The 15,455-nt window shown below is 43.9% G+C and overlaps 1 protein-coding gene across 4 annotated transcripts in view; it reads right to left on the bottom strand.

Annotated features, from left to right (window-relative positions):
- Positions 1-15,455, bottom strand: part of MYLK3 (myosin light chain kinase 3) — a 36,582-nt gene that overhangs the window by 2,636 nt on the left and 18,491 nt on the right. For 3 of the 4 annotated variants that reach the window (XM_087971498.1, XM_087971500.1, XM_087971499.1), the window contains 8 exons: positions 11,765-12,312; positions 9,811-9,916; positions 6,220-6,313; positions 5,753-5,862; positions 3,541-3,682; positions 3,379-3,449; positions 2,975-3,103; positions 1,339-1,491 (listed from right to left, as the gene is read on the bottom strand). In XM_087971498.1, the coding sequence (XP_087827624.1) occupies positions 1,339-1,491; positions 2,975-3,103; positions 3,379-3,449; positions 3,541-3,682; positions 5,753-5,862; positions 6,220-6,313; positions 9,811-9,916; positions 11,765-12,312 (1,353 nt within the window). The other variant, XM_087971501.1, reaches the window with a different exon arrangement.

Raw genomic sequence — 15,455 nt, 5'->3', positions numbered from 1 at the left:
ACATGCTGTTAGACCTACAGGTAGTTCCTCGACTTAACAACATTTCATTTAGTGACCAAGGTTATAATGGCAGTGAAAAAAAGTTTGACTTGTGGCTGTTTCTCACACAAAAATTGCCATATCCCTGTGGCCATGGGATTGACATTCAGATGCTCGGCAACTGACATGTATTTATGACGGTTGTATTGTTGTAGGGTCACCTTTTGCAACCTTCTGACAAGCAAAGTCAACAGGAAAGCCAAGTTCGCTTAACAACCACGATACTAACTTAACAATTGCAAATGCACTTAGTAACTGTGCTAAGAAATGTTGTAGAATGGGGCAAAACTCAGTTAACAACTGTCTTGTTTAGCAACAAATATGTTGGGCTCAGCTGTGATCCTAAGCAGACGACTTCCTGTACATGCACACCTTAGTCTGATCTGTACATCTTAAGCCATGATTGATAGAATAAGCACGATGGATTGGGTGCGGGCAACTCAATCCATTAAATCGGTGGTCGCCAACCAGTAGGCCGGGGACCGCTGGTGGTCCACGAGAAAATTTTGGCGGTCTGCAGAGAAATGTCACCCCTAAGACATCCCCCAAAGCAATTAATCCAGGCTGCACAACACGAACACAAGGCTGCAACTCCAACATGGCCCGCGGGAACACAAGGCTTGCATTGCGAACAACATGAAGTAGTGAGGAGAAGGAGGGGAAGGGCGGGGGAGGAACTTGGCCCACTCGCCCCACATGCCTCGCCTGGCCATCAGGCTGCTTCTTCTGCACACAAGGAAAGCAGCAAAAATCTTTCTTTCTCTTCCCCCAAACTCCACCAGAAATGAGTCTTTGGGACCCTGCAAGTCCTCCTGCTCCAAGAGGTTGGCGCAACAAATCTCACAAAGACTCATTTCTAGCGGAGTTTAGGGGAGAGAAAGGCTTCTGCTTTCCTTGCACGAGGCCAAAAGTCTCTCTCTCTCTCTCTCTCTCTCTCTCTCTCCCCCTCCCCCCCCCAAGAATGGAGCTGGAGACCCTATCCTGCGATCTCAAATAAATAAAGAAATGATCGATCGGTATGAAGACGGGGTGGGGAATTTTCCTGCAGACTTTTGGGGGGGATTTTTCCCAGGGTCTCTGCTGCCTTCTGCAGAGACCCTGGGAAAACGTCAGCAAGCCACCGTCAGTCAAAATTCATATTAGTGGTCCGCGGGATTTAAAAGTATGAGTTTGGTGATCCCTGAGGTCCGAAAGGTTGGCGACCCCTGCATTAAATAACAAGGGTGGATATGTGGGTAGGGGGAGAGACTGAGAGGCCTAGGAAGAGAGCTGGGATAAGACACCATAGCAAGTTAACACCTTTTTTCCTTTATTAGAAGTCTGGAAACAAAGTCTTTGGCCTCCTCAGACACTTGTTCAAAAGCTTCTGCATCAAAATCCCAGTTGCAGTTGATTATGTAATTCATGGTCTCTGCGTCCGTCTCTCCAAGGAAAGGCGACAAGCCACTGACCCTAAAAGAGAAAAGAGACGTTGCTTGGAGATGCTTGAGGGGTTGCAGCTGATAAACCACAGTTTGGAGGGCAGAGCTCCAACTGCATGGGGGGAAAGGGGCCAAAATGCAAGGAAACGTCTTCAGGTGATGATGTCTTTGGGATGAGGTCATCGCTTGATGTCTACATAGTCTCAATCGGGCCATTTATTTTTTTTGGTCAAAGATAGGGATGTTTGCCAGCTTTCAAGGCCAGACAAGATAAGCCAAGTGCTGCCACTGTTGAGACAAGGAACAATCTGTACAGCTGTAATCCTAAATAAAAACATACATGTTGACTGAAACAAGAACTATGATTTGCTACGAGTCGCACTCCCCCCAAAATAAGTAGAATTGGACGTTCCACGCTGTATATTGGCGTCCACAGAATTCAGGAGGAGTTGGACTTACACCGTTTGTGGGAGCGTAATGATTCTAGGCTGATGACTTGCTTAACGCAGCCCCTCCCCAGCTTTGCCTGCTGTTCTACAAACTTGGTCCATCGTGATCTGGTGGATCTTAAATACTCTACGCAAAACCTAGCCACAGGTGCTGCAATAAATGGCAATTCATGTAGGGGCAGCCTCTAGGCATAGGCCAAGTTTAAGCAATAATGAAGACAGGTTAAATTCTTCCCAGCCTTAAACACCAAGAGATGTTCCCTTGATGTGGCTTAACCTCATTCAGCCTTCTCCCAACTGCTCCATCTCATAAAGGGAACCAAAAGAACAACTTGTGAAAGATCTAGCCATCTTCTGCCATTCTGGCGCTCTCAAATGTTCTACCTGCTCTGACCTAGGCTTCCCCAACAGCACGAAGCAGACGCCTCACCCCGAAAACTCATTTTATTTAATTTACAGTGAATTCCTCTACAGCAAAGTCCCAGCCAATAGTCATTCAAGATATTTCCCAATTATAGACCTTTATTAGACTTGGAGAGGTGACAGGCTGATATCTTTCAGACGCCACACTGTAGCAGACAATACTAGAGAAGAACGCAGGAACAGATCTTCAAATGAACTAACTGTCTCCTGCAAAACCCCACTCCCCTTTCGCTCCTCTTTTATTCCCTATGGGAGGGGCCATTCATCGTCCACCTGTTGCTTTACTCCCAAGTCGACCCCTGTTCCTTAGCTATTCCCTTCTCCTGGCAGCTCTGTGCATGTGCACACTGGGAACAGGCTCCAGCTGTTCTTCTGCCCCACTGATCTCCAACTCCAAAGGCAGCTGATAACGGTCAGATGGCCCTGGCCCCATCTCTGCCCCTGACGCAGAGCTCTCGTCAGAGCCTTCCCCAGATTCCAGGACTGGCCCATGTTCCTCCCCAACCTCCTCACTGTCTGAATCTGCTGCCAGTTCTGCTGGCCGCTGGCGGGCCACAACACTACCCTGGTCTTCCCTACTGAGCAGTTGTTGAGAATGCCCCCCTTCTTTTCCTTTGAAAAAAAAAAACAGGGTTTACTCACAGCATGTACGCTATGATGCCTACGCTCCACATGTCTGTCGGGAAGGACACAAAATCATAGTTGACAACTTCGGGAGCCAAAAATTCGGGCGTGCCAAAATTGACTTTCAGCTTCTCACAAGGCTTGTACCTTGAGCAAAGATGACAAAGGGAGACAGATGGCTGGTGAGCGTAGAGAGACAAAGATAGACAATGAGTTTATAGCGATAGAGGCATCGAGGCGCAAAGATAGTGTGATCACTGTCACATTCTAGCAAGAAGGGCTTTTGAGTGAAAGCTCGGTCACCATGGCAATGGGTGGCATTTTAGTGAACTTCCAGACGAGAACACAAAATATTTGTAGCGTACAAGGGGAGATGCCGAAGGAATAAAGAAAACAAAGCGTAAAGAGGAGGAGACACTTACCGCCTTGCGAGTCCAAAATCAATTATTTTAATCTGGTTTCCACTGTGGCTCACACAGAGGATGTTTTCAGGCTACAAAAGAAGACAGAGGACAAACTTAAAGCTTAATCTTTAGAATCCTTTTCCAGAATTCATGCATACCGGTAGTAGGTTCCAAACTTGCCTTCAGATCAAGATGAAGGATGTACTGTTGATGCAGGTAGTAGATGCCTTCACATATTTGTTTGGTAAACAAGATAGCATCCAACTCAGTAAGATTGTAGTTTTCATCTATAATCCGGTCAAATAACTCTCCACCATCGACACTTGTGGAACAAGAAAAGGCAGCGTTGAACAAGGACAGTTGTCATGGAGGTGGACAACTACATATGCCCCCTTTCCTTGGAAGTGGCAACCCCTCCCCCCATGTCATACATAGGCACTGACTTCTGATTTTTAATTGCAATAGAAGGAGGACATCCATCCAAACACAATGGACACCCATCACAGAGCTGTCAAAGCAAGCCATATTTAAGGTGGTCCAATCCAGTCTATCTCTTTATGGTCATTCTAGCTTTTGTTTGAATGCATTTCCCTTGACCAGAAGAAACCAGCTTCTCAGCGCAGCTAATTTACACCAGAGAATGCCATGTCCCAAATTTAGCGATCAGGTCCTGCAAGAATGTGAGGGGTTTAGCAACTGAGAGTTTTCACAGCTCAACCCAGAAAGAAGGTCCTTTGAGTTCAGCAAGGCTCATTCCTTGGCCCATGTTCTCAAGATCACACCTGATGGCCCACAACCCTCTCAACCCTTTCACAGGACAGTAAGATCTGGCTGATTTCCACAGGCATTTGAGCCAGGAGGTCAGATGGGGTTTGCTACTATTGATGTGTTTTCTTTTTGTGACTGAGGTGTATTGTTAAAACCTCAGGCACTATGAGTTTCATGTTCTGGCTGTTGTTTGCTGCTCAGAGTCCCTTTCGTGAGACAGAAGGCCACCTCAATTATCTAAATAAATCGATATCTTAAAGTTCACTAATCAACAAACATCTCCGAGGCTAAATTTTAACAGGGGAGGTTGAGATCAAGTTAAGATTGCTGAGTGTGGAGCAGGAGTCATCAGGGTACCCTTCCGAGGTTATATTCAGCCCACACAATACCACATCTAGAGTTTCCTGCAATTGCACTATTGCTTTGGTGGCAAAATCAATGGATTTCAGCAGTGTGATTTTGGCCTGCCTGCTTTTGTGTTGCTTTGAAGGAAAAGGAAGCAGTGGCTCAGTGGCTAAGACGCTGTGCTTGTCGATCAGAAAGGTCGCCCGTTCGGCAGTTCGAATCCCGCGTAATGCACCGCCTAATGGAGTGAGCTCCCATGACTTGTCCCAGCTTCTGCCAACCTAGCAGTTTGAAAGCATGTAAAAACGCAAGTAGGAAAATAGGGACCCCTTTGGTGGGAAGGGAACAGCATTCCTCCGTGTGCCTTCAGTGTTTAGTCATGCCAGCCACATGACCACGGAGACGTTTTCAGACATCATCCTTTATCTTTTTAAAGGAAAAGAATTGGGGTGTTAATCACTCTTCCGAAGGTCCAGAACTGGCCAAAATATTTTTGGTTACTTCCTTTTCAGTGATATCATCAGGTTGCCCTCTGCAGATATTCAGAAGGCTGGAGGATGAGTTGGAGAGCCTGCCTATCAAACACTGTTACCCCTTTAGAGTAGTCCTCGACTTAACAACCATATAGTTAGTGGCCAGTGTTACAACAGCACTGAAAAAAGTGACTTATGATCGTTTTTTTTCACACTTATGACCATTGCAGCATCCCCATGGCCACATGATGAAAATCGGATGCTTGGCAACTGGCATGTACTTATAACGGTTGCAGAGATCCCGGAGTCACACCCTCCCTTTTTGCAACCTTCTGACCAGCAACGTTAATGGGGAAGCCAGATTCACTGAACAACGGGGTTATTAATTGAACAACTGCAGTAACTCACCTATCAACTAGCAAGAAAGGTCATAAAATGGGAAACTCAATTAACAAATGTCCCGCTTTGCAACAGAAATTTGGGGCTCAGTTGTGGTCATAAATCAAGAACTGTCTGTGTTAAACCTTCCAAATATGCTCAGGCTACTTTTCCATAATTCCCTGCCGTGGGATAAGTCATTTTCATTCTTTTTCTTTCTTGATGAAGATCCCAAGATCCGTATTTTGAACTCACCTGAGTTGAATGGGCCTGTTGGTTCATTTATTTTTAAAATTCCCTTTAAAAATCATAATACTTATTTTAATCTAAACACTCTTGTTAGGAAACGTTCTATCTTCCCAGCTACTTCCACCAAAATGGTTTATGAATCCCAGACCCTGAAAGATCTCAAAAATCGTTCAACTCACTATTCCATGATTAAGGTGAGGTTGTTCTTGCTCTCAAAAGCATCATAAAGTTGAATTAGGTTCACGTGGCTTAACTGGTTCATTATATTTATCTCATTCTTCACTTCTTCCTGAAATGTGAGTAGTGAAATAGATTATTAGCAATACCCATAGCAAGAAAGTAGAGATCTGTGCTCAGGGGTGGGATGCTACCGATTCGGCCTGGTTCAGTCAAACCGGTAGGTGACCCTTGTTTCCCAGTTTGCTCTTTAAAAATTATGATTTAATCCACCTCGATTTAAATCAAACCTTTTTTTGGGGGAACTCGTGATTAAAATCATGATTGAAATCATGATTGAAATTGACTAGATTTAAATCAAATCCACCTGGACACTGACTGAAATAAGAGGTCTCTTTTAATCCCGGTCTTTTGCTTGTTTTCTTTTATATTATATATATATATATATATTTTAAGAGGCTCTCCTTACCCTTTCTTTTGCTAATTTCACTTTGATGATCTTGGCGGCCAGACAGAGTCCCGTGGATTTTTCTGTACACTTGTGCACTTGACCAAAACGCCCCCTGTTGAAAGATGGAGAATACAAAGCGATGAAACCCACAAGGAAAACAACCCCAGGTCCAAAGGGGGGAGCGACACGCCACCGACGCCTCCTGAGACCAACTATTCTTATCGTCAATTAAAAATAACTTGGTACAAAGCGAATGGAATCAAAGAGGTCAGCAGCCCGAAAGCTCTTCTTTCTCCCAGCTTAGGAAGGATTAAGCTTGATCTTTCCAGAGACAGTTGTTCGATGCTTACGTTAAAAATCTTACTCCCCGGTTGTATTCTTTCACGGTGGAACAAAATATGATAACCTGGAGGCGGCCTGTGGCATATTCTGCAATTGTACATGCTTTGCCGGTTGAGCAACGAATAACCCAAAAGAGGGAATAATAGTTTTTAATCAATTTTATTAATTTTCTACTGTGTTTCCCCCAAAATAAGACCCTGTAAGTAGTAGGGCAGCTCTACCCTCCTAGCCCCACCCTAGCTTAATTTTTACCCGTGTCCTCTGGAGTGGGCACGATCTTAATTAGGGCTTATTTTGGGGGGGAGTAGGACAGATATTGGGTGTATGTGTAAAAATCAAGCTAGGACTTACTTTCAGGGTAGGTTGTATTTTTGGGGAAACAGGGTATTAGTTATTTTTCTTAGTGCTTAATAAACATCGTGTGGTTTGGGTATTAAATTTGCTTAGCAATAAAAATGCCATTCTTACTCTCTATCCCGTTTTTTCCAACCATTGGTAAAATAAATTCCAAGTTTAAAAATATTCTGTGTCTTCTTTCCGTTTAATTTAATTCAATGTAAGACTTACATTGAAAATTACACAGAAAGAAGACACAGAATATTTTCTGTCTCATTTCTGCACCGTCTAATATCTTCTTAATTATCTCCTCATCTTGAGGTGTTTCTTCATCTTTCCAATATTGTACAAAGGTAATCCTCGCTGCTGTTAAAACATGTAATACTAAATTCGTACTTCTCTTATTGAGTTTTTCTGATATCATCCCTAGTTAAAAAAACAACAACTCAGGTTTAAAATCTACATGTTTCCCTGTCATCTTTTCTAGCCATCTATGCATTCCTGCCCAGAATTTTTTTTTATTTTAGCACCAGTCCACCACATATGATAAAATGTGCCCAATCTTTTGGTTACATTTCCAACATTTGCTAGACCTATTTTTAAACATTTTAGCTAACCTCGCAAGTGGTCCTGGGTCACTGTTTTTTCAGGGCTGTTGTGGTTTTGAATGGTCACTGAATGAACTGTTGTAAGTTGTAAGTCGAGGACCACCTTCTTTTAATGACCCCATAATCCCTTGTGGGGTGGATTCTGAGCAACTGAACGGAGCTGAGAGTTTACTGGCCGGATGCCCTTCCTGTCACCAATATGGAGGTTTTTTTTTCCCAGCAGATATGTTTTCCTCGTGCCCAGAGGATCGAACTGACAGCCTCCTGATTGTGAGGCGAGACCGCCACCTCCAGGCCACCGCGCAACTATCTGTGCTATAATGACATTAAAAATTGTACAAGCAGCCCAGTGATTTTCTATAAATCCATTTGGAAGGGTCTGATTGTTAGAAACAAATTCCTTTGCAACTGGGCAAGGCAGAATCAGCAAAATGTCTGGATTCAGGCAAAAACAAGGAAGAATTTTTGGGAGTCCTACAAACAGATCGGTTTACTGTTTGATAAGTTGCTGGGGAACTTCATCAGATATCCACGAATTATAGCCCCGAAAAGAAATATTTAGGCCACCAATGTATACAAGTGGCCACTTTCCTAAAGTCAACAATGTACACCCAGTACCGGTAATCTCTCTCTCTCTCTCTTTTTTTTTTTTTTGTTTAACAAGGAAGTGTGTGCTTAGATTGCCAAACAAGAAATTTGTGACATTAATCTTCCATCCCTTAGAACAGGGGTGTCCAACCTTGACAACTTTAAGACTTGTGGACTTCAACTCCCAGAATTCCTCAGCCAGCTTTGCTGGCTGAGGAATTCTGGGAGTTGAAGTCCACAAGTCTTAAAGTTGTCAAGGTTGGACACCCCTGCCTTAGAAGAAAAACGACAGCAGCACAGATGGCATGTCTCTCTTCTCTCTCTTTCTCTTACCCAAGAAAGTGTCATTAGATCAAAGCAAATGTTCCTCCTGAAATTTTCTTCCAGCATCAGGTTTCCACCATCCATCCAGTATACATTTGTCAGGTTGTTTTGCCAAGGAGGTTTCAACACACAGCAAGATCTCTTTGGGTGTGGAATGGACAACTGCCGAGGCTTCATCCCAACCTCGACCACTTCATACCTCTGTTTCCAGTCTTCAGAATGAGCGAGGCTTTCACCCAACCAATACGGGCTTTTCAGGGCTATATTCATGGATACCTGATTAAGTTCTCCAGCAACTTATCAAACAGTAAACCGATCTGTTTGTAGGACTCCCAAAAAATTCTTCCTTATGCATCGTTCAGTGGTTGAAAAACCGATTTTCAGATTTTGCATGATACCTTGAGATTCCTACACTAACAAAAAAAAAAAAAAAGGTGGATTTGCTATGCAACGGCCCCGTGTTAAGCCTAATCACAGCAAACCCAAGTAGCCCATGTTTAAAGGTTCCCCTCACACATACGTGCTAACCGTTTCCGACTCTAGGGGGCGATGCTCATCTCCGTTACAAAGCCGAAGAGCCAGTGCTGTCCGAAGACGTCTCTGTGGTCATGTGGCCGGCATGACTAAACACCGGAAGGTGCACGGAATGTTGTTCCCTTCCCACCCAAGGGGTCCCCGTTTTTCTACTTAAATTTTTTACCTGCTTTCGAACTGCTAGGTTGGCAGAAGCTGGGACAAGTCATGGGAGCTCACTGCGTTATATGCGGCGCTAGGGATTCGAACCGCCGAACTGCCGACCTTTCTGATCGACAAACTCAGCGTCTTAGCCACTGAGCCATCGCGTCCCCTTTAACTAAGTTTAGCATCTTACAATTGCTAGAAGTTGCACTTGCCTGGGTAAGTATATCAGTGATCCCCAACCTTTTTTATGCCACGGCCCAGTACCGGCATCAGCTGGACGCCGCGAGAGTGCCCGGTGACCGGCACCGAAGCACTTTCATCAAAAAGATGGGCGCTTCCGGTGAGCTTTTCCGGTAGAAATGGCTTTCTACCCGGAAAAGCTCACCGGAAGCACTTTTTCATCAAAAAAAGATGGCGGCGCCCAGCAACCAGCGGCCCAGTAAGACTTGTTCTGCGGACCGGTACTGGTCTGCGGACCGGTGGTTGGGGACCCCTGAAGTATATTATTCGAGCACTTCCTTTGAAATAATTCTTACCTTCTATGGATGTGGGTGCTGTGACCTTCATTGAACTAGCTGAACATGTGCAAAAACAGTCCCTGGAAACTAATAGTGTGAGGACAATATTTGTGACGGTCTTACAGCAGGCTTTAAAAATGTTTATATAACTGGAGGGTTGAGAAATTATTTGCAAGGTAATTGCTTCATGATCGCGCTATACTGAAACTTACCCTCCCAGCACTTCATCGTGGCTTACAGCATATAAAGTGGTTAACTCAGTTTGTTTGAGGCTGACAATGCGATGCTCGAAAGGAGCTGGAGGAGGAGGGCTGTCATCTGAAGAAGAAACAGAGGAACATAGCTTTGTTTTTTTTCCTGCAACAGACCGATGGACATCATCCTGACATCTTTCATCTCTTTCACTAGCACTGATAATGTTACCTAGTTTGGGTAATGAAACGTCTGCAAGAAAACAAGCAAACTTAGAGAGCCCACGGACCCCTCATGTCAACCCTGAGCTACAAATATTCTCTCTCTCTTTCTCTCTCTCCCTCTCTCTCTCTCTTCCTTCTTCCCTCCCTCCCTGTATTCCTTCGTTCCTTCGTTCCTCTTTGGTACTAGCAACTGATGATGTTACCTAGTTTGGGTAATGAAATGTCTGCAAGAAAACAAGAAAGCTTGAAGAGCACCAAAGATCCCTCATGTCAATCCTGAGTTACAAATATTACTTTCTTTCTTTCTTTCTTTCTTTCTTTCTTTCTTTCTTTCTTTCTTTCTTTCTTTCTTTCTTTCTTCTTTCTTTCTTTCTTTCTTTCTTTCTTTCTTTCTTCCTTCCTTCCTTCCTTCCTTCCTTCCTTCCTTTCTTTCTTTCTTTCTTTCTTTCTTTCTTTCTTTCTTTCTTTCTTTCCTTCCTTCCTTCCTTCCTTCCTTCCTTCCTTCCTTCCTTCCTTCCTTCTTTCTCTCTCTCTCTCTCTCTCTCTCTTCCTCCCTCCCTCTCTTCCTTCTTTCCTCTTTGGTACTAGCAACTGATGATGTTACCTAGTTAGGGTAACAAAACGTCTGCAAGAAAACCACCAAGCTCAGAGAGCACCAAGGACCCTTCATGTCACCCCTGAGCTACGAATATTTTCCTTTATTGGTGCTTCTTTCTTTCTCCAGATGGAGAGATATAAAATAAGTAGATCAGAGACTATCCACAGCTCAAGATGTTTGCAATGGTGTAGGTAGAAGGGAAGAAAATGATAAGTATAACTTTTTGGAGAGTCATACAAACTTATAGCCATGTGGTGCTTTTATATCTCATTTTGTAAATGTTGATAGCTTATTATTAATCTAACTATTTCAGACACCTGGAGCAAGTACAAAAAGTTCTGAGTACTTCATTTACATAGACAATTGGTTTCAAACATCACAAGAAATTGTGATTTTTTTAAAAAAAACTAGTTACTTGAATATTTGAAAATTTGGTTCACTCATAACAAACATACTATAAATTATAAGTCCACAATTCTCATTTGCAGATATGTACTTTGCATTAAACTAAACCATTAATCTACACTAAACCAAAATAAAACCATGTTATTATTTAATGTAAGGTTCTTCTTTGTCTTCTTGAGCCAACGTCCGTTGATGGGTATGGCACAAGAAGAAAAAAACACTTTGCATTAAATAATAACATGGTTTTATTTTGGTTTAGTATATTGTGCAAACACGGCAAGGGTGCTTATCAAACAAACCAGGGCTTACTATATATAAATTCAAGTCCCACATCAAGGACAAAAAAAAATTAAGCTAGCTTTTGCCTCAGTGTGCTTTTTCTTTTCCATTTTCTGGAGGACCATTCAATCATATTTATCACGGTCTTCTCCAAACGCAACTTCACCCATTCAGCAGCTGTGATAATCTGCTCTGCAACTAAACATACCTTAAAATCAGGGGTCCCCAAACTTGGCGACTTTAAGACTTGTGGAGTTCAACTCCCAGAATCCTATGCTGGCTGAGGAATTCTGGGAGTTGAAGTCCACAAGTCTTAAAGTTGCCAAGTTTGGAGACCTCTGCTTTAAAATCATAGGAGCTGCTCTCTAGGCCGTATAGTCCGCTCCTGTTCTGTATACAAGATTTTGGATTTGTAAGTAGATGCAACCCAAGAGAGAAGGTGCAACTAATCCAGAAATGGTTACTTACCGATGACCATCTCTTCTGCTTTAGTAGCTCTTACGAATGCAGTAATCTCCGAAACTTTCTCTGGTCCCTGCCTGGATCTGCTTTCTCGTCTCACTAAAGAAACTCTCCTTGATTCCACCATTTCGGGCTTGCCGTCTTTGAAGGTCTTTGCCATCTCCTTGGGACTTTTTCCTGAGGCCCCCAGATCTTCACCAAAGTCTTTTGGGGTGGAACTTGGACATGGGAGAGTCTTGCATTGACTTTCTCCTTTGTCTTCAGCCTTTGGAAGTGATGCTGGTGAAGGAGGACCTGACAGTTGAGGAATCTGCTGGCTCCTCTTATGGGGAGACTGGACTCCTTTCAGTTCTTGTGTGGACTCAGTCTCGCTGTCCTTTGAGGGCTCCTTGGCTTTAGGAGGTTCTTGCAAATGCTTCCTTCCTTCACCTATTGGCCACAGAGACAGCAGAGCCAACCCTCCAGCGTGTCTACCTGCAGAGCTACCAACACTTCCTTCTTTGCTTCTCAAAGTCTTGTCTGGAGCATCGTTCATCGGTGCAATGACTGAAGGCCTGCAAAGAAATCGGGGTTTAGATCTTTCCTCATAGCGTTTGAATTTAATTTAATCAATATTTGACCCGGTTGCTTCAGGAAGGCCTGGACTCAGGAAGAGCTTTCCTGGAGTTGGCAGGCTTCAAAAGTGTCTACACTGCACTCTACACTGCCCAAGGCTAGTTAGTGATTATGGATCTATGTTCTAACCTCTGGAGTACACTGGGAGGGGTGTGGTGGCCTAGAGGTGGAGCTCTGGCCTCATAATCAGGAGGCTGTGAGTTCGATCCTAGGCAGGGGTGGGCTTCAAAAATTTTAGCAATGGGTTATCTGCCTGGTTGATGGGTGGACGTGGCCTAGTTGGTCTCCTGCACCATGGGGGGGGGGTTGTCTTCCCTGGGCTCCGGAGGCTTTCCATGAGCTTCCGGGAGGGTGAAAATGGCTTCCCCAGGCTCCAGAGGCTCCCTGGAAGCCGGAAACAGGCCCATTTATGGTCTTCCCAAACTTCTGCGAGTCCCGTTTTTCACCCTCCCCAAGCTCCGCACATGCCCTGCACTTACCTGCATCTAAAATGGGCCTCATGGGGACTCCTGGGAGGGTTGGGCAGGGCCAGCCAAGAGTGGGATTTGGGGTTGTCCGAACTGCACAGAATCTTAGCTAGGGGCTCTCCTGAACCACTGCGAACTCCCAGCAACCCACCCCTGATCCTGGGTAGAGGCAGATATTTCTCTCTCTGGGAACAATAAGAATATATCCACTGAATATAACTCTGCATCAGAGATAGGAAGGGCATCCAGCCAGTAAACACTCTGCTAGCTCCATTCAGTTGCCAAGACTTCACTCCAGTGCAAGGGATTATGGGGGTCATTAAAAGGAGATGATGATCTGGAGTACACCAGGTTGTGGAAGGCCAACAGAGATCCTATAATGAAATTTTGTCTTGCACCTCTTTCAGATGTGCTATGGATATAGACATGACGATAAAATAGCTCCGTGGTCCTTTGCATCCTATACGACTATTCTAACTGCAGCAGGTCTCCAATCCCTTAAGCCAGGGGTCTCCAACCATGGCTACGTTCGACTTCAATTCCTAGAATTCCCCAGCCAGGGGGCTGAAGAACCAATGAGTGGAACCACAAACAAATATGTGTGATACCCAGTGGTGAGATTCAATTTTTTTTACTAACGGTTCTGTGGGTGTGGCTTGGTGGGTGTGGCAGGGGAAGGATACAGTAAAATCTGCAGTCAGAGATGGTATTTGCCAGTTCTCTGAACTACTCAAAATTTCCGCTACCGGTTCTCCAGAACTGGTCAGAACCTACTGAATACCACCTCTGAAGCAGGGCAATAAAGATTAGGCTAGAAACAACACCAGAATGTTTCCTTCCTGCCTTCCTTACAGGATTAGCCCTGTAAAGTGGGAAAAAAACAAAAGATTTCTTCCAACAACTGGTTCTCTGAACTGCTTAGAAAGTTAACAACCAGTTCTAGCAAATAGGTGTGAATTGGTTGAATCCCGCCACTGGTGATACCCTTTTTTCTTTTTACCACTGCTTCTTTACCAAGCAGCAGACTAATGGGAGGAAACCGCTTAGCAATCACCAAAGATCTGAAGTGATCTCTAATGTATAAATATTGAAATCAGAGTTGTTGCAAATTGCTAGCATCTCTCTTTGTCTTCCCTGGGAAGAGAATGTTAAGCAGACTTAACTGGATGGGGTGTTTCATAGTATCTAAGTCTGTTTAATTCTGTACTCTCTTCCCCTGGGGGAAAAAAATTACAGCATTTGTAAAATAGAGATGGATTTTTGCAGGACGTTCAATTCAAATGCATCGGGGGTTTTTTTGTTATCTGTTGATGCCCCCTAGTGGATTATCTCTGTATCAAAAGTAATCAGTTGAGCTAGTCTTTTATTAACAGATAACAGATAATCAGAGTTGGAAGGGACCTTCTAGGTCATCTAGTCCAGCGGTCGCCAACTGGTGGGCCACGGCATGGGAAAATTTTGGTGGGCCACAGAGAAATCTCACATCCAGAGCACCCCCCAAAGCAATTAATCCAGGCTGCGCGGAAACACCAGGCTGCGCCGCCCACATGGCCCGTGGGAACCCTCCTCACCCACTCACTCCTTACCCGGCAAACTTGCGTGCTAAGTTGCTATTTTTCCTTTTTTCCAACCATCATCTGTTCTGCTGTGCCTGGAGATTTAGATTGGCTAGGAAGCAGGAAATGGTTGGATTTCTTGCTTTCTAGTTAGTCTTTAGATCTTCCGCTCTGCTTTTAAAGCACAGCCAAACTTCCCTTAGGACTGAAGGTTCTATTATTCAGTGCAGACTCACGGCAAGCAAATTTGAGAGACTGTGCTAGCCGATGGCAGATAGATAGATCACTGAATGATTCTGTGAGCAACTCAATCTGCCTGCCTTTTTGCTTGATTTTGGGTAAAAGTTGCTCTTTTTTATTAAAAAAATATATCAATATTTATATAAATATTTATAATATTTACATACAAGCCATGCCCAGCCATTCACATGACCACCAAGCCACACCCACAAATTAGGCCACGCCCACAGAACCGGTTAGTGGTCCCTGGGATTTAAAATTATGAGTTTGGTGGTCTCTGCGGTCCAAAAGGTTGGCAACCCCTGATCTAGTCCATTATTGAGTCAAGACAATCACATTTGGATCTATCCCCAAAGTCAATAATTTTTTCACCTTCTGCCACCTTTACACATTCACAAAGGATAGTCTGGACAATCCTCACCTCAGGATCATCCTAAATCTTATCAGATCTCAGATCTTGTTGAGATTTCATCAGTTTGTCCTTGGAGTCTTCAACTCCATTCTTGAAACTACCTTGAGACTCCCAACTTTGTAAACGTGAATTAGGGGGGAAAAAAAGGTTTTCCCTCCCTATCTACAAATATTCTTTTCTCAAAAGATTATATTATCTTTCTATTTCCACTTGGACAGTTTTGCAGAATTCTGTTTTTAACAGCACATCTCCTTGTAAGTCTTAAGGTCAAAAGGACAATACCGCTGTATGAAACTATAACTAAAACATATCGCAAAGTAGCACTGTTGTATTGCAAGGTGCTAACTTGAGAAGCACAGGAGATGCTATGTGTTGTAAGTATTTGTCAGGATACAGAAGGCACCGAT

Source organism: Notechis scutatus, chromosome 9, assembly GCF_049901735.1.
Source record: "Notechis scutatus isolate UNSWTSFEM ecotype Mainland chromosome 9, rNotScu1.2, whole genome shotgun sequence".
Classification (NCBI taxonomy): Eukaryota; Metazoa; Chordata; class Lepidosauria; order Squamata; family Elapidae; genus Notechis; species Notechis scutatus.
The sequence above is the reverse complement of the archived record's forward strand: the minus strand, read 5'-3'. Positions and strand labels throughout refer to the sequence as shown.